This window comes from Sorex fumeus, unplaced genomic scaffold (genome assembly GCF_029834395.1).
Source record: "Sorex fumeus unplaced genomic scaffold, SorFum_2.1 ptg000061l, whole genome shotgun sequence".
NCBI classification, from domain to species: domain Eukaryota; kingdom Metazoa; phylum Chordata; class Mammalia; order Eulipotyphla; family Soricidae; genus Sorex; species Sorex fumeus.
Genome location: NW_026606118.1, coordinates 22,879,527 through 22,899,003, shown reverse-complemented (window position 1 = coordinate 22,899,003; position 19,477 = coordinate 22,879,527). Strand labels below are relative to the sequence as shown.

The following is a 19,477-nucleotide window of genomic DNA, read 5'->3' as shown; positions in this document are numbered from 1 at the left end:
GCTCTCAGGAGTTATTTCTATCTCTGTGCTCAGGAGTGACTTCCCATGGTGCTCAGAGCACCTTATGAGGTGCAGGAGATCAAACCAAGGTCAGCTGCATGTCAGACAAATGAGTACCTTCACTACTGTACTATCTCTCTGGCCCAAATGCCATTTGCCATTTTCCTTTTCCCCTTCCTGAGGAAGAATGCCACAAGTCTGGTGACAAGGGAGGAATTGATTAAGGCAGAATAAGAGATAGGGAAATCCATTGAGTTGATTTACAAGTCAAATTATTTACAAGATATATGACTCGAAGCATTTGATTTAGAAAGTTTATATATGCCCTGGCACAAAGCAGAAGATCAATAGAATGAAAACTGTACTTAATCCTACTGAAAGTATTTTTTGAGGCCTTTTAAAAAGCAATATCAATTTTTATTTAAGAAGAATAACGTCCAGTTCAGGAGAGGATCCCACGGTTCTGAAGGGCAAGGTGGAGAGCGCTCTTTGAGTCCATTGTCAGAGGTCTGGCGGTGACTCAGAGGCAAATAGGCAAGGAGTGAGTCACATGTGCACTGGGACACCAGGCTCTGAAGGGTTAAAATAACCAGAGCTGTGAAAACTCCGAGAAGGCCAAACAGAGAGCTGGGAGCTGCCTTCAGACAGTTGAAAGACTTTTTTGTGGAAGATAGAATGTCCTTGTTCTGAATGGAAGTTGAGGGCATGACTATTGGAGTCAGTGGACAGAAAGCAGTGTTTTTTTTTTTTCCAGAGTTGAGTGTACACCAGTGTAAAGGATTCGAAGACATGTGCAATGTTCATTTTGTTTGGAATGTTGTCAGAAGATTCCTGTATGCAGAGGAATGTGGTCTTGGCACTTTCAGTTTTAGAATGATGTATGGGGCAGGTGGAGACAACCAATACTGCTAAATTCCGAGAAATGTGCTGAGTGTTTGCTCAGTATCATTCGTTCACCTATTCTGCCCAATATACCTTATCAGTTAAACATCATATGTACTTTTACAAATCAATTTATATGGCAAATTGCCAGCACTCATGTATTTGTGTAATGCAGGAACTAATTTAAAACCTACGTTTTAGGCATTTACATGCTGTCTTCTACACCCTTTATTTCCCTAATATATACGTGTGTGTATGTGTATTTTTTAATGGAACTTTTTTTTTCTTTTTGGGTCACACCCAGCGAAGCACAGGGGTCACTCCTGGCTCTGCACTCAGGAATCACTCCTGGCCGTGCTCAGGGGACCATATGGGATCCTGGGAATTGAACCCAGGTTGGCCGTGTGCAAGGCAGATGGCCTACACACTGTGCTATTGCTCCAGCCCCCTTTAATGGAACTTTTAAATAAAGATTTTTAAATATCCTTAGTTGGAGGACTGAAGCATCAGAAATATACAGAATTTACTAATATACTGACCTGGGATAGACACTATCCTCCTAAAATATTTTAGTTATGATTCATGTAATTGTATAGAAATCCCAGTAGATAAACTTTCAAGCATTTAAACAAACTATTCCTATAAATATCCCACGCCTATCTTTAAGGCTTATCAACATTTATTTAATTTCCCTCGACAGTTCATTTTGTGTATCCTTTCTATTACACCATAGCATGCAGGCATTTGGTTAAATATTATTCCGAATGTTTCAGCAAAGGTGTGCTAATTAATTTAGTTTATATTTTCAGATGAGACGAACATTGAAATTTTTGGCCTTTGCTTAGTGTTTTCTTGGTTTCCTGAGAAGTCCTCATCAATCAGTGGAAGACCTTCACAGAACAAAGACTTCCCCCAAGCCTAGCAGGAAGAAATCCTGTGAAGAGACTGCCTTTGGTTATTCACTGAACTCTTTAAGTCTCCTGCCTACTGGTTCACTCTAGATTTTGAACTTGCATTCTTATAATTATGTGAAACAATTCCTACAATCTTTCTCTTTTGCACCTCTTTCTCTTCGTTTTCTCTATTGGTTCTGTTTCTTTGACAAACTTTGGTCAAAAGTCATTTACATCAATATGTCTATCTGCCTATGTTTTCTTCTTTTTTTCCCCTTTTGAATTAGATTCCTAAGAGTTTTATGAGTTTGGAAGCAGATTATTTCCTAGTGAAGTCTTTGGATAAATCTACAGTTTTAGCCAATACCTTTACTGCAGTTGTTTTATTTTTTTACTTATTTATTTGTTCATGTCTTTTTTTTAAAAATTGAGTCACCATGAGATACAGCTACAGAACTTCCATGTTTAAGTTTCAGCCATCCCTCCACCAGTGCATATTCTCCACCATCAATGTCCCCAGTATACCCCCCCACCCCACCTTTCCACCCTTCCACCGCCTCTATGACAGACAATTTCCTCCATACTCTCTATTTTTGGGCATTATGGTTTTTTTTTTCCTTTTTGGGTCACACCCAGCAATGCACAGGGGTTATTCCTGGCTTTGCACTCAGGAATTACTCTCGGTAGTGCTCTGGGGACCATATGTGATGCTGGGAATTGAACCTGGGTTGGCCCTGTGCAAGGCAAATGCCCTAGCCGCTGTGCTATCGCTCCAGCCCCTGGGCATAATGGGGCTTTTCCAAAATATAGTTGCTTTAAGAGTCACTCGGCTTTTCTCCAGATTCTTCAACCTCAGAACTCTGAAGTAATATATGCTGTTGGTTTTTTTTAAAAAAGTTTTATTTTTACGAGTGAAACTTAAACTCCCTTGGGATGTTCTGGTGTAACGCAGACTGATTTAAATTATAAGACCTGAATCCTAGTCCTGGGCCTCTTGAATTCACAGACCTGGGTCCTTGCTCTTGACTACCTTTTGCTAACTGGTGCAGATCTACATCCCTGGGTCTCATAGAATTAATATCTGTAACACAAGAGGACTCGCCAGAGGACCTTTAGTTTCCCTTAAGTGCTACAATTCAATGTCTCTATTAATCATAGTGTTTATTCATCAAAATAAATACTGATAAGTTATAAGAACACACCCTGGATTTTCAGGCCTGTGGATTTACTGGCCGAGTGCCAGCTTTCTTTCTGGCTGAAACTATCTGTGCTTGAAGCCTTCTCTACCTCTTTTTTTTTTTTTCCACTCCAGCAGTTCTCTTTTGCTAACCAATCAATGTTAAATACATTTTTGGAGCACTTCTATGTGGGGCCTAAGCCTGCATACATACCCTGAGGTCCACACTGGCCTGATCTGGCTCTAGAAGTGTTTAGAGCTTTAGAATTTTAAGATTTGCCCCTAGAGTTTTGTGGACTGACTCTGGCAGTACACAAAGGAAAGGGAATTTCTTTCCAAATGTGAGTTCTTTTTCTCTCTTCTCATCTCCAAGGAGTTGTGTCTGATTTCCTTTGCCAGGCAGGACTTTATAGGAGCACTGGAGACCAGGAAGGGGACTTTTCTCCAATGAGTAACAGGATTTGCATTTGCAGATTAATCCTGCCAAATAAAATGTTAACATTTTCCCAGACCCTGTTAAAATCCTTTTTCCCTTTCCCATTTCTTTTCTTTTCTTCTCTCTCCCTTCCTTCCTTCCTTCCTTCCTTCCTTCCTTCCTTCCTTCCTTCCTTCCTTCCTTCCTTTCTTTCTTTCCTCTCTTTCTTTCCTCTCTTTCTTTCCTTCTTTCTCTTTCTGTTTCTTCCTCTTTCTCTCCCTTCCTTCCTTCCTTCCTTCCTTCCTTCCTTCCTTCCTTCCTTCCTTCCTTCCTTCCTTCCTTCCTTCCTCCTTTTCTTTCATTCTTTTTGTGGTACACATTTTAAAAGAAGTTACAATTTATCCAGTCCCATCTAAGTCTCAATGAAGCCTGTGGAGCTCAGTTTCTCCCAGGTCTCGGCAAGTTTTCTTCCATCAAATCTCTGAGATTGTCTCCATCCCATATCTAAGACCCACTCCCCTGACCCCTCCACCAACCATTCTTACCAGGAGGGATTTAAATTCAAATCAAGGACACTGACAAAGGTTTAAAGGCAGAGGTTTAAAGAGTAGCCATTCCCCAGAGCTATTTAGACATTTTTAAAGGGACACCCCGGGGAAGAATGTTTCCTTATTCGTGGGGCGGACTACAGACTCCGCAGAGGCTGGGCGCCGAGGATGTGTTTCTGGGATGGGTGGGTGCGGGCACAAAGCAACTGGCCTGCCTCAGCCACAGCTTGTTCTTCTTCTTCTTCTTCTTCTTTTTTTTTTCTTTTTGGGTCACACCTGGCGATGCACAGAGGTTACTCCTGGCGGTGCTCAGAGGACCATATGGGATGCTGGGAATGGAACCCGGGTCGACTAGCGTGCAAGGCAAACGCCCTGCCCTACTCGCTGTGCTATCTCTCCAGCCCCCACAGCCTCTTCTTAACCGGGGTCTTTCCTCTCTGTTGGTGGTGGAGAGTATGTTGGAGGAACTCGAGTCCCTTGAGTCGCACAGAGATGTGGCATGAAATGATTCTGTGTACTCCCAAAAATAGATGGTGCGCTCCCCTAACTGTATCAGAAGAAAAAAAAATGGGGAAGAGAGGGAAGAGAGAGATAGGGGGCGAAAGGCACTAGGAAGAAGAGAGAGAGAGGGAAGGGGAGACGGAGAAAGAGGGGGAAGGCTGGGAGGGAGTGAAGGTTAGAGAAAAAGAGCAAGAGAGGGAAGAGAGAGGAGAAGGAGAGAGGGAGAGAGAAGCAGAGAGAAGAGGAAAGAGTCCAGCAGTGGGGCTGCCGCGAGCTGGGCGGCGAGCGCCCGGGGTGCGCAGGGAGGGGTGCGCGCATCACCGCCCAGTTCCCCAGCTTCTCCTTTTTTTTTCTCTCTCTCTTTCTCGCTCTCTTTCAGCGTCCGGGGATCGGTGCTGAGATTTCCCAGCTTTTGGGGTGATCTTGGGCTCCACCCGCTCCGCGCCTCCGCCCGGGGGCGCCTTGCGGGGCCGCGCGGGGCTGCAGCCGCTCCCTCCCCATCGCCCACCCCCATCCCGCGCGGGCCCCCCGCAACTTGATCGGGGAGGGCGCTGCCCCGGGGCTGGTCATCGCGGGCGCGGCGGGACCCCTAGGATCTGCCAGACGACGCCGCGAGCCGGACTCGGCCTCACCTGAGCCCCAGACGCGTGCCAAGTCCAAGTCAGAGGGCCGGAAGAAACCGCTGGAGCCACGCGCCCCGCGAGCCGGGACGGGCCGGGAGGGAGCGGAGCCGCCCCGGGGGTGGGGGGGGGGGCGCGCCACGTGCCGCCCCACTCCACCGGGGGTGCCCCCCAGATGCACCCCGAGCGCCCCGCGCACCCAGCGCCCGCTCGCCGGCAGCGCCCCGACTTCTCCTAAACTTCTGGGCGAGCTGGAACTCTGCCGCGGGGCCGCCGCCGGGCACCGCCTGGACACCCCGCGCCCACCTTGCACCTGGCGCCGTCGGCGGGGATCAGTCGGGACCCTCGGAAGCTCGGCAGCGGGGGCGTGCAGAGGTGCAGAGGGGTTCGGGGGTCTCCTCCGGGAGCCGCAGAGCAGCGGAGGGAGCGACCCCTGGGACTGGAGGCGCAGTGATGCCAACATGTAAGTGTCACCTTGCAGCGCGTCCGCTTAGAGGTGCCCCCCGCCGCCCGCGACCCCTAGAGTAAGAAATTTGGGGAGAATTTGCCGATTGCGGGGACAGAATAAACCGGTTTGTCTCCACTTGGCCCCAGGGGGGCTCTGGAGGGCAGGGGGCTGGGATCTCTCTTCTCTCTCTCTCTCTCTCTCTCTCTCTCTCTCTCTCTCTCTCTCTCTCTCTCTCTCTCTCTCTCTCTCTCTCTCCCCCCCCCCCCCCAGTCCCCCTCCCCCAGAGAGAGGTAAACCTCACTTTGGGGCGGTGTAAAGCAGAATAAAAAGGGCCGGGCTTCTAGAAGGGGGTTGGGGGTGGTGGGGTGGAATGTGTTTTTGAGTCTAATTAAAGCAGGACTCAGCTCAGCCCTGGCTGCTCCATCCAGGGCCCCGGCCCTGCCAAGGACGATCCGCACCTGGGGCCTTGGAAGGTAACTGGTAGGCTGAGAAAATGTTGACTTTCTCATTGTCACCTTAGGCTATAGGAGTTGTTCTTGGATGTCTGGCTTATTTGGTTAAAAAAAAAAAAGTAGTTCAGGCCATGTGGCATTTTTCCGTGGTGGGGAATCTGCGCGCGGACTCCTGGAGGGTTGGGGTTTTTGTGTGTGTGGTTGGGGGAAGTTGGGGGGTTGCAGGCAGGTCGAGGGCTGGGAAACAGCTGGTTTGGGAGACCCTCCTAGGTCCTGCTACGGGGGGAAATTGCTCTCCAAGTGGTGGGTTTCTCAGAGCGACCCCGCGAGAAGGCCACCGCAGGGCACCCCCCTGGCCCTCCAAATTGGAAAAAGGAGAAGGCTGTCTGTCTTTCCAAGGGCCAAGCTTAATTTTGTGGCCAATTCAGAAGTTACTTTTTCTTGCAATATGTAATTTTCCCTCTGGCGTTTTATTTAGTCTTTGGACAGACACACGGGCAAACCTTTTAACTGCCTCCCACTAACTAATATACAAGAGTTTCTAGAAATTGACACCCTCCCTCAATGACTGGGTCCCTGGTCGTTTCCACTTAACTTGGCTCCGTCAGTTTAATATGGGGCCGGTGCCTTTGGAGAAACGGGGAGACGGACCTTCCTGAAACAAATCCCATTCTCTCCCTAACCCCAACCCCACAACCTACAACTCTTGCCCCTCTGCACACTTTTTTTTTTTTAAACAGGAAAAGTAGTGTCCAAGGCCTAGCTCTGCACTTGTGTTCCTGGTACTTAGAAGTTTAATTAGCATGGAGTCACTTATTTTTACTTTTTTACCAAACTGTGAAGTAATTCCACACCTGTGAATTTTAATATTTTGTTTCTGCCAGTGGACGCAGCAAGGTATAACTCCAAGGAATTTATTTTGGGATACAGCCAAAAGTCTCATTTAAGACTTAGTCTCAAACACAGAGGACATATTTTGAATGAATGTGAATTTGTTTTCAATTTTAATTTTTCCAAAAATATGGTAGGTTTTTAAACAACAGATACTTATGGAACTTCCTTTAGTCTTTGTAGGCAATTTAAATGTTATGGGAGAGAAACTATGATACATGTTAAAAGGAAATATGAGCATGAATATTTTTAAATAAAAGATATGAAGCTGATCAGTAAGAAATCTAAAAATTCCTAGTTAAATTGTTTTGTAGTCCAGTTAAATTCAAACATAATTAAAAAATCTCATCAGCATAAAATCTTAAATCATATAAAGTACAGATTTTAATAGCCTACACTTACTTCCTTAGTTGAACTATTTTGACTAAAAGTGTTCTCTATCTCTCCAGGTTACAATTGTTTCATTTTTCATTATGGTATTGTCAACTAATATGGGACGGTTTAAGATGGTCTGATTCTTTTTGGATATGAATGTGTTAGAATGTCTATACTAAGGAAATAATACCAACTCTTTTCATCATAAATTTTCCTTGTATCTTATTGAACAATGTTAAAATAGAGGACATAAACCATATTAGCTTTTAATATTTTAGATTTTCATAGATTTGGGTACAGAGAATAAATATATTTTCGGTCTTCTTCTGGAGAGAGAGTATTGATGTGTTAAAAAAAGATATTGATGTATTGAAAAATCTTGAGGTATTCAAATTTAAAAATTGCAGACTTCGTAAATATATTTTGTAGTAGCAGTGGCTGCATATTTTTTATCCCTTAATTTTTTTTTTACTAATTTAGCAAAACTTGCATTAATTAGTCAAGCATGAAGCTACTGTTCCATTTATGGCTTATATAAATTACATGACATTGTGCTTTTCCAGTGTGAATGGTGAATGAGACTATTGTCTTTGGCTTATTGGGAAATATTAGAAGCTTTTCAGTTTTACTGCCTAACTGGACATGTCACTCTGATTTCTGGAAATACAGATTTGAAAGAGAAGCAGTTTATATGTTAAAAAGTAAACTAATAATCGCTTCCTTAAACCTGACTAACCATTTTTTCAACTGCCCATCGCTTACTGAGTTTATGTTCTTACAGAGTGATTTAAAGTTTCTGGATACTATATAGACTCTAGACTAAATAGAAAACAACTTTGTTCCGTGTGTGTGGCATGCTTCAACAAAAGTGTATCTTTCTGCTTTATTTCTAATTGGCTGCTACTATTCTTTTATCTCTTTTGAATGACTTGAAGATGCACAGTGATCATATTTAAGGGCATATTTAAACTATAACTATTAATAAAAAATCATTGAACAGCTATCAGATTTGAGTTTAGGTCTCTGAGTATCATATTACTCTTTTTTGTAAGCATTACTCAGGGTCAAATTATTTGCAATATATTAAGGAAGAATTTAAGGTTATTGAATTTAAAATAGAGTAAAACATGACCAGTTCCTACTGTATTAATGTGAAATTTGGGGAGCACGTCAATCAGTAATAAATTTTACAGAAACTTTATGAATGACCAATTCAAGGAAAAGGAGTTCAAATGAAACACTGTATCAAAATGGGTACTATTAAAACAAAAGTCCCCAATAGTGATGCCATGAAATAAGCATTTGTTTGCTAGTGTAAGTAAACATATGTGAGTTTAACTTTATTAAGAATTAATTTTAAACCTACAAAATATGACAGTAGTAATGCAAAGTACACCTGTATGCTGTGTGTTGGAAGTATTTCTTATGAATATCCCATTTGTGTTTTCTTTTTCCTCTTCCCTCCACTCTATTACTTTTTTTTTTTTTGGCTTTTTGGTTAACACCTGGCGATGCGCAGGGGTTACTCCTGGCTCTGCAGTCAGGAATTACTTCTGGCGGTAGCTCAGGGGACCATATGGGATGCTGGGAATTGAACCCAGGTCGGCCGTGTGCAAGGCAAATGCCCTACCCGCTGAGCTATTACTCCAGCCCCAACACTCTATTACTTTTTACACACGCGCACACACACACACACACACACACACACACACACACGCACACCACCATCCCGACCACTACCACAGACACACATACTGTTTTAAAAATCCTGAACCATTTTAGTGTGTTACAAACATCAAAATTTAAGATTTTACTTATTGTTAATTTTATTGAGGTATATTTACTCTCATGCAGTTGTAAGAAATAAATCCTTTCATGGCACAGTATTGCAACCAGGACATTGATACAGTATACTTTTTATTTTTTCAGCATTCCTCAGTTTAGATGCTTGATTATGTATGTTTCTCGTGCTTCTAAATTTCATTTTCTTACAAGTCAATTATGCCTGTGATAGCTCAAACACTCCCCAAGGTTTGTGCAAATTTAAAGAATTACATTTCTGCCATTTGGAAGTAGGGGTGAATACAACTTAATAAAAGAACTTAAATAGGTTAATCCAGTAGCTCCTTTTCTTTTTATTCATTGTTTAGTCTTAGGAACGTGGTCTTCGTTTGTTTTTTATTTATTTATTGCCATTCTTTTTGCTCTGGACGAATATAGTATTCTTCATGTCATTCCCTCATGAGCATTTACGAAAAGATTTACCATAGAAATATAAATTGGAAGTAGGAAGGGTTTTAATTCTGACAAGTGTTAGTAGAATTGGAACCCTGGTAACTTCCCCACTAATTTCTCTTTAAATTGTGATTTCTTGTGGATCCAGTACAATGAAAGAAGTGGAAGATAGTATGTTATGTTTTTTAGATAACTTTAAGGCTGCATTTGGATAGAATCATATCTAAAGGGGATTTGGGGTCTTACCCAGTTTTAAAATAAATCCTTTAGCGGGGTTAAGTTCTCAATCTTCCTAAAACAGAATGCAAGAATATTGTATTTTGTAAACTATGCAGATTTAAAATGGGAACAACTTTGCAATAAAGGTTCACAAAAAGAACAGGTGAGTTTTTCAGCCAGGTGACACTGAAAGTCTTTTGGCTCTGCTGCTTCTGGTTATGAGGTCTTCAGAACAGAATTTTGTATCAGAGTTTTTTAAACTTTTTATATGACAAGTTTTATTGCAGATTTTTTAGATTCTTTTCATGTTAGACTATCACCCTCTTCTAATTAAGAATATCTTTCTTGAGGGCCAGAAAGATAGTATAATGTGTAGGGCATTTGCCTTATGCTGCCAATGTGGGTTCGATCCCCTTAAGGTCCTCAAGCACCTCCAGGAGTAATCCCTGAGCATCTTTGGGTGTGACCTAAAGCCAAAGAGAGAGAGAGAGAGAGAGAGAGAGAGAGAGAGAGAGAGAGAGAGAGAGAGAGAGAGAGAGAGATAAGAGAATACCTTTTTTGGGGCCAGAGAGGTAGTACAGGGGTTAAGGCTTTTACTTTGCATGCAGTTACATCCCCAGGAACAGCCTGAGGGAGCACAGAGCTGAGAGTTGCCCTTAAGTACCACTGGGTGTGTCCTGACCTGCTCCCTCCCAGCTAATATTCTTTTTTTCTTCAAATGAACTTTGAGGTCACAAGCCAAGTGACACAAGATTGTACTGTTTATTTATTTATTTATTTATTTATTTATTTTTGCAGTTCCTATTTAAAAATTAAGTATCTCTGTTCAGGATTTTCCATTCTAGTGACAAAGTTGTTTAAATCTCAGGGATGTGTCTCTGCTAAGTGATCCCCTGAGAAGACACACAGTACTTTCCTTCCTCTGTTCTATTCTTAATTTATTTGTTTCTGTTCTTCAGTAAACAGAAAAGTGGATGAAAGTTGGCATGTCATCTGGTTTGCGTTTGGTTGCAAATGCTTGCCCTTTTCTGTGTGAAGGGATGGAGTCTTAAGAATTGCAACTCATCAAGCCTATTGGTCTTCCTTTGCCATTATTGTCTGATAGGATTGCCTTGCAGGCTGCTTTGGTCAAGCAGCTTCAGTATAGAGTATGGAATTCCTAAAGTCAGAAACTTTTCTAGCAACACAATTGTTGTAGGAAATAAATAGTATTGAGTGTTGCCAAGCTAATGGACATGATTCCCTAAGGACCATTTAGAAAGTGTGTGAATTGCAGTGGGTCCTAGTCACAAGTTGACAAAGCAGAACTGTCAGTCCCATAAAGATGAAGAAACTGGATATTTCTGGGGATAGATATCCTCTTCTTTTAATATTTGTAATGTGGCAGCTAGCCTCATCTTCCCTCTTATTTCTCTGAGCATAAGTTTCTTCCTGTGTGAAATCAGAAGCGTAGAACCAAGTCCTCTTGGCTCTTAATTTTTAGGGTTATATTGTTCTTTTGTTTTAGGAGTCTGCTCATTCATCCTCCACTCAGTCAGCCAACAGCAATGGGAAACAGACTCATTCTTTCAAATGAGTGAACTTCCTAAATGACAGTCTATCATTATATCCTTTTAAGGACCTTAAGAAGTGCAAGGTAGTGTTCTTTTGTTGAACAGTATACTATTTTACACATGAAGAGCTAGACTTAAAGTTCAAATGATGTCCCTCTCTCCTCCACTAACCACATGGTGAGATACTAGGATATGATGGTGTTAGTTCAGATTTGACACCCACAATAGCATCATTATCATTGGACATTACTGTAATAGTGTATCCTATAAGCAGTAACATTTAATTTCAAATATTGTAGATGGATGTATTTGAAAACACACCTTCCATATGAAAATGCTTTTCGGATCCTAATCTTTTCCTCCACAATTTTCACTAAGAGCTAACTGATGCTAGAACTTCTAGTTTGGTGACTATGAAAATATGATATGGGTCTCAGATGCTAATGATCATTTCTGTATTCCTTAGGGACACGAGTAATAAATTTTGTTTTTGTTCCCAGGTAATCCCAGATGTTGCCACATAGTCACCTTGTGGGCATTGGCTTAAGACGAACCCTGATTCATTTTGTTAAGACATTTTTGTTTCATGGTAGACATATTAACCATGCTCTAATGGAATGTTCAGGAGGAAAGGAGAGCTGATGTCTGTTGAGGGTTTGCTGAGTATCAGGCACTGTTCTTAAAAAGACATCTTCTGCTATCATTGTCTAGCATTCTATGGATTAGGGTCTATTACTGTTCATTTATTTATATTTTAATTTGGGTGCTATACCCTATGATGCTCAGGACTTAGTCCTAGCTCTGTGCTCAAGAATAACTCTTGAGGGGGGGAGTTATGTCAGGGGACATATTGTGTGATGGAGCTCAAACTAGAGTCAGCTGCATACTAGGTTAACACCCTGCCTGGTGTCCTCTCTCTAGCCCCTTTTGTTCTTATTTAATAGATGAGAATGGAAGTGGTTAAGTCAGTTTCCTAAGAGTTGCATAGTTGCATGACTCTTGGGAAATTGAGATTTAGGATACTTTCTAAAATAGAGGGAAAATGTAGGCTTATGGCAAGTATGGTATTATTTTAATGTCTATTATTTTTGATTATTCAAGTATTTTTCTTCCCAATTTTGTATTTTGTATTTATACATCTTACTCCATAAAGCTTCAAAAAAAGTATTACCGTGACTTTGTACTACCTTATTAATTTCCTCACTTTTTAGAAATAAATTGAATCTCAATGACCTCTTCTAAAAATCAATGAACTTCTTGGGAAATGTTTTAGGAACACAGTGTGACCAGACAACTCCCATGACCAAAATGCCAATATCCCCTCTCTTTGTCTATCGGAGCTCATTCCCCCTTTGGCAAAGTTAACTCACTTTGAGGATTTTAAGATTTCTAGATTCCTTGCTCCCTTTTAACTATTCTGGACTCATGACTCTCCTACTCACAAGTCCCTTTACAGTACCTTTCTGCGATTGTCTTTTATCCTGACTGCTCCTGTCACTGACCTGCCCCTTCTGGTGAGATTCATTCCATGAGAGGCTCATTTTATTTAAGTCAGGGCAATATGGATGTGCTTGTCTAAACCATTATTAAGGTTAAAGATGAGATCATTGTACTAGAGTTTCCCAAACAGGACACCTTTGTATTGAATATTTCCATGTATTGAGTATTCCATGTCCTGACATTTCCATGTCTTATTTAACAGAGCTTAAATAAGACCCCTCTGTTAGACTCTGAATTTCAGAGAGATTACAGGGATGCCTGATAGAAACCTTCTCTCCCTACCCACTGTGGATAGTGAAGCTGAAATAAAAATATGTTCATTTTTAACATATTTTTGACTCCAAATACATCTCCATCTTCATGCAGAACTCACCTATTAATATATTCCTTGATCAGGAAGGTGCCATCAAGTGGCAAGTAAAATTCATGGATTGCTTGTTTTGTTTCCTCTGTTGCCTAATTTGCTTAAGGACCATGATTAATTTTTGCATCTTAAAAGTACTGTCCTTATTTGGAAGCAGGAGTGAAAAAGCTTGCTTCTTTGGCTGTTCCTCTTGCATACATTCACCTGGACTCTGATGGTCAGTTGAGGATGTTTTACTGAGCACTGAACTTCCTGATGGTGCTTTTCTTCCCTTGCAGGATGTTTCACTCAGGTCCAATGTGGAGCTGGCATTGGAAATGGAAGCCAAGTTCTCTTCTCTTCCTTCTGGCTTTACATGTTGTGTATGGTCCTCACTCAGGTCAGTAAGACTTTGTTCTTTCCACCCCCAATGTCATAATAACTGTTATATTGCCCTTAATATAAGTGTGCCAGTTGTTCAATGATATTATTATTATTATTATTATTATTATTATTATTATTATTATTATTTGGGTAGGTGGGAACAACCAGATGTGCTCAGAGCTTACTCCTGGCTCTACATGCAGGGATCACTCCTGGCTGTACTGGGGAACGCTCTAAGTTTCTGAGGATTGAACCCAGGTCAGGGCTTACAAGATAAGAACCCTACCTGCTATGCTGTCTCTGTCCCCATCAATGATTTTAACTTTGTTGTCACTTTATTTGTCCCGCGTCAGTCTTGCCAGTCTTTTTCTGTCCGTAGTCTAGTATTTTTCCCTGAAATTTCTATAAATATTCCTACTTTAAAGGTTGTATCTTCTTATGAGGATATTATTGAATCTTGACTGCATTTTTTTAGTTCATTTATTTCCCTAGGTTATATGGAATGATGAGAAAATTATATGTATGATATTGAAATTGTGCTGTTCTTTTAATTGCTGAGTAGATGTATGATGCTTAATTTTCTAAGTTTTCATATAGTTATTTGTGGAAAATAATATTTTTCTATTTTATTTCTATTGATTTTTATGATGACTTGCAGTTTGAGGTAAGAATTTTAAATTAAGCTTCCAAAACATGAAATTTATTTCATTGATTTAAAATTATATTAAATAATTGCTTTTTATTACAACATTTTTGGAAACAGAATCTTAGTTTCTGATTATATTGTTATATGCCTTGACAATTATTTTCAGCTGTTTTTGCAAAGTAATTTTCTCATGTGTTTTGGGGCAATATTCAGTGGTGCTGAGGGCTTACTCCTGGTTCTCAATTTGAGGATTACTTCTGATGGACTCTGGAGATCATATAGGGTGCCAGGAATTCAACCTGGGTCAGCAGCATGCAAGACAAACACCCTGTCCGTTGTATTATCTCTTTGGACCCCCATCAAGTATCTTAAGATTTTTTTTTATTTACTTCTTGGAAAATCCCTGGCACCTATTTAAGGATTCAAACAAAAGTGATCTCTTAAGTTCTTGTGTATTTGCTTTCATTTCATTTTAGAGTCATGCTTTCTATTACTTTAATGCCAGGAAAAGAAAGCATACCAGAAACAAGATCTGATAATAAGCGTATATTTAAGTGTCATATAGCATTGAAGCATATTTTTAACTTTGAAAAATGATCTTCAAAGAACCAATTACATGATGTAAGATAAATTAAGAGATTAAAATTAGTTGGAGTCTACTTAGTTTCATTCTTGTTAGGTCATAGATTTGTAAAGTTTGGAGACTTTTAACTTAATATGTCAACATTTTAATTGTTACATGTATGTGAACTATCTTAATTATTTGAATAAATAAAGTTAAACCCATATATTTGGGCTCATTAAAAGGAGTCAAATGCGTTGAGACCCAATGGCAAGCAATTCGGGTGCAAAGTTTAGAGGAGGTATTCTTTCTTCAGGTCATTGAGTCAAAATACCTAAATTTGTTTTAAGACTTTAAGTTATTGTCTCACACAAGAATTCCTTTTGAAAGATTTCTTTATTATCCAGTATTTCCTGGGCATCTCATAGACTTTGTGATGTATAGTTTTCATCTTTACTCATTAAACCATAATATTTGTATTTCTATATCTATAACCTTGATTTACTAAATATGCCACCACCTTTCCCATGAATATTTGAACCCCCAAATACTTTAGGGTTATTATTGGAATGTTAATATAACAAGTTATATTAATAAGATATTTATAAGATATTAACAAGATATTTATAAGATAATCCAGTGTAGAGTTCCTTAGATTTTTTTTAACATTTTAATCTTTAATAATAGTGCTATGCCATATATATTTTGGGGGGCATAAAGAGGTGCTTAGGGCTTTCTCCTGGCTTTGTACAGGAATAACTCCTGACGAGACCCAGTGGACCACATATAGTGTCGGGGATCCAACTTCGGGCATCTGAGTGCAAAAAAAAGAGCCCTAGACCCAGTATCCAGTACTATTGCTCTGGCCCCAATCCCACTATATTGTAAAAGAATATTTAGTGCTTAACTACAGTGGTAGGGTGCTTGCCTTGCACGCGGCCTACCCGAGCTCAATTCCTCCACCCCTCTCAGAGAGCCCAGCAAGCTACCGAGAGTATCTCGACTGCACAGCAAAGCCTGGCAAGCTACCTGTGACGTATTTGATATGCCGAACACAGTAACAACAAGACTCACAATGGAGACATTACTGGGCCCACTCGAGCAAATTGATGAACAACGGGAGGACAGTGACAGTGGCAGTAACTTTGACTGATATATATATACACACACACATATATATACCTACATATATGTGTATATATGCATATATGTGTGTGTATATATATGTATATATATAGTGAGAGAGAGATTATATCTCTCTCTATACTAAACTTTTTCATGTTTTTGAAAGACCTTAAGATACCTTAATGAGTCTAGGGGCATTAAATGGTTATGTTGATATTAGTGTTTCCCACATCTATATTATCATCATTGGACCCACCCTTAACCCTGAGGTCACATCCTGTGTTATTACCTTTCTCTATATTTATCTACAGAATAGCCTCATACTTCACATCTGCCAACAATATTCTTGACTTCTATCTTCAACTTCAAAACTGCTTTATTTTCAATCATTCTATTTCAACGGGCTATCATGCTAGATTTTCCTACTGTCACTGTTTTCTAGACACATGATCTTTTTCTGTTTCTTCACCATAACTTTCTAGTACCATAATTACACATGCTGGTTCTATTTTGACACTCAGATATTGGTTACTACACCTCAGAGGGGCATTCCTAATTCTAGGTCAATGTAGCCTCAGTCTCCCTATCATTTCCCCTTTAACGGTAATCTAGATTGATTTCACTTGCTCTCTTAATTGTTAATATTTTGTAAATTTGACTATGATATCTAGGGTTGGACTATTGGCAAAGCCTTTTTTGCATATTAGATGGAAATTGTACAGATGGTTAAAATTTTCTCTAGCTTAACTCAAGTAGTATCTGTAGTTAAATTCATATAATAAAATTACAGGATGAAGTCTTTTCATAGGTAAATTAACATTTTAACTTTCTCAATATGGTTTGCATTTACAACTCAAGTAGTATACACAGTTTTTCCCCTTTAGGATTTTGAAAGTAATGTACAAAAATAATCCACTATCTCTTAACAAATGATGAAGTTAACTTTTAGTAAATGCTACCATAAAATAATAGCTGAATGTTCAAACTATCCTAGAGAAGTGCCAATCAAAGCAACAGAATATTATTGTTTTTATATATGAGATTGACAATATTTTAAAAAGTTGTTACTGTCTAGTATTATTGAAGTTGTTGGAAAAAGGGAATATATTGACAATAGTTGTTGTGATCTTTGGGGAGAATAATTAGACAATTATTGATCAACATTGAAAAAAGTTTAAGTGTGAGTATGACATATCATTCCTACATGGAGACATAGAGCCTATAGGAGTGAAACATAATAAACATAGAGAAATCTGTTTACACTATTGCAATAGCAATTGGTAATTTTGCTAATTATTTCACAGGAGAATAGCTATATAAATTATTTACAATTCATGGGGCAGAGAGATAGTACAGAGGTTAAGGTGCATATTTTGCAGAAGCTCACCCTGTCACCTCATACTCCTTTGAGCTCTGCTGGGAGTGGCCCTAGAGCACAGAGGACTGCCAGGTGTTACCCCCACGTCTCCCCAAACTAGTGAATTATAAATAAAATGCATATCATGGAATACTGCACAGTCATTCAAAACAATGTAGTAAAATTGTGTGCATTGGTTTAGAAACATGCCCAGGATAATATTAGTAAGTACTAAATTACTGTTTATTTGAGGTTTATAATATGTTGAATTTCAAAACTAGAATGTATTATGTAGATGTTTATTTGTAAAAGAATGCATACATAAATTAACAAAATAGAGAATGATAAGCTCTTCACTTTAAAGTGAGTCATCTCAGGGCCATAAACTTGAGTGAGAAAGGGATGTAATGGTGAAAATTTGCTTATTGTTAAGCATTTTAAATTTATTTGGGTTTCGGGCCACATTGGAGGTGCTCAAGAATTACTTCTGGCTCTGCACTCAAATCTTTCCTGGTGGTTCTTGGGGTACCATATACATTACCAGGAATCAAGCTACAGTTGGGCGCATGCAAAACTAGTGCCTTACCCTGTGTACTCTCTATCCAGCCTCAACAGTAGAATTTTATATTAAGTTTGAATTACTTTTTTTTATTACAATTAGCAGGTGTTTGAAAAAAATAAATGTTTTTTTTCAAGATTACATTTTAGATATGGTCAGAGAGACTGTAAAAGTCTATAAATATTAATAATTTTATGACTCCCTCATAAGACTTTAGTTCATCTTATCACTTTGTATATATTATATATTTTACCCAGTGGCTGTTCAAATATATGAAAACTAATACTCTTATAAGTCTTCCAGGTTTGTAAAACCATGTTAGTAGTTTTTAGGGGGGAAGGGACCACACCTTGTGGTGCTCACGACTTATTCCTAGCTGTGCACTCAAGGATCACTCGTGGCTGGGTTCAGGAAACCATCCTGAATGCTGGGGATTAAATCTGTTAACTGTGTGCAAGGCAATTGCCCTGCCTACTGTACTATCTCTTTGATCCTGAGCCATGTTATTATTAGATCCTTAAAATTAGTAAATGTGCCTGAAAGTCAAAACTAAGATGTTATTCAAGCTATTCTTCTCAAGGGAATATAAAACCAGTATAATGATACAAGGCTATAAGAAAACCATAATCTTTATTTATTTATTTTTGATTTTGGGGTCACAATCAGCATTGCTCAGGGCCTCCTCCTGGCTCTGCACTCAGGAATTACTCCTGGCAGTGCTCAGGGAACCATATGAAATGCCGGTTGAACTCAGGTTAATCGTGTGCAACACAAATTCCTTACCTGCTATACTATTGCTCCAGCATATTGAAAGTGAAATAATTATATCCCTTTTCCCCAGCAAGGGTTAAGTATTCCAGATTATTGATGGACTTTATTTCTCCTCAGTACATCAGATTAATAGAATGGAAAGTTATCAAATAAACAAACTGTAGAAGGTTAGATGCAGGTGTTTCTCTGAGGCATCTTCCCAGATACTGTTCTTCCTCTACCTCTATGATTACTTGAAGTTGATGTTGCTAAGTAGGAAATGCAGCTTTGGCTAAGGATAGTTGATTACGTAAATGTGGAATGGTGGTGATGTTTCTCAACACAGATATTTCAGGTGACTAAGCAGTGTGATGGATTGCTAACCAAAGTGTCTCCTTTAGGGGAATTTAGGGGCAGAGGAGATCAGCTAAGAGACCTATGCTCTAGGGTCAGATCACATTTGTCTTCAAGCATGTAACTTGTTGTCCTTCCACAGAATTTCACACCAGACTAGCAACATGAAAGAGAGTCTTAAGTCATCTGAGGGATGTCTCTGAGCATCTCGAGTCTTCACTTTAAATATGAAACCTTGATTGGGGTAGGGGATAGCTGAGGTCTGTGTCCTTTGTTGCAGCTAAAACACTGTTACTTTTGTGTCATAAGTTATCTTTCTGAAGACTAAAAGTTCTGCTGATTGTAATTTAAAACATTAAGCAGTACACTGACTTTGCAGAAGCAGAGTGAATTGGAATAAGATAGAGGTCTTTGAATATTGAAAAAGTTGTTGTGCGGAAGTGATAACAGATTTTTAAGTGTTGCAGAGAATGTAATATATAATAGAGTTAATGCTCTAAGTAGTGAATGACTTTCTAGTAACTGGTTGCCAGAGAATGAATTAATTGTCCTTTAAATTCATCATCAGCACATTAAAAAGGAATCTTCATATTGAGACCACCAAGCTCAATGAGCCTAAACAATAACACAGAAGGCTGAGGTAGCACTAAACAGCACAGTAGATCCTCAGTAACTTTCGTAATGTAAT

The 19,477-nt window shown here is 39.7% G+C and overlaps 1 protein-coding gene across 1 annotated transcript in view; it reads left to right on the top strand.

Moving 5' to 3' along the window:
* The first annotated feature begins 5,419 nt into the window (after positions 1-5,419).
* Positions 5,420-19,477, top strand: part of ADGRG6 (adhesion G protein-coupled receptor G6) — a 161,994-nt gene continuing 147,936 nt past the window's right edge. The window contains exons 1-2 of the mRNA XM_056125999.1: positions 5,420-5,499; positions 13,352-13,452. Coding sequence (XP_055981974.1) covers positions 5,498-5,499; positions 13,352-13,452 — 103 coding nt within the window. The 5' untranslated portion in view covers positions 5,420-5,497. The remainder of the gene's footprint in view (positions 5,500-13,351; positions 13,453-19,477) is intronic.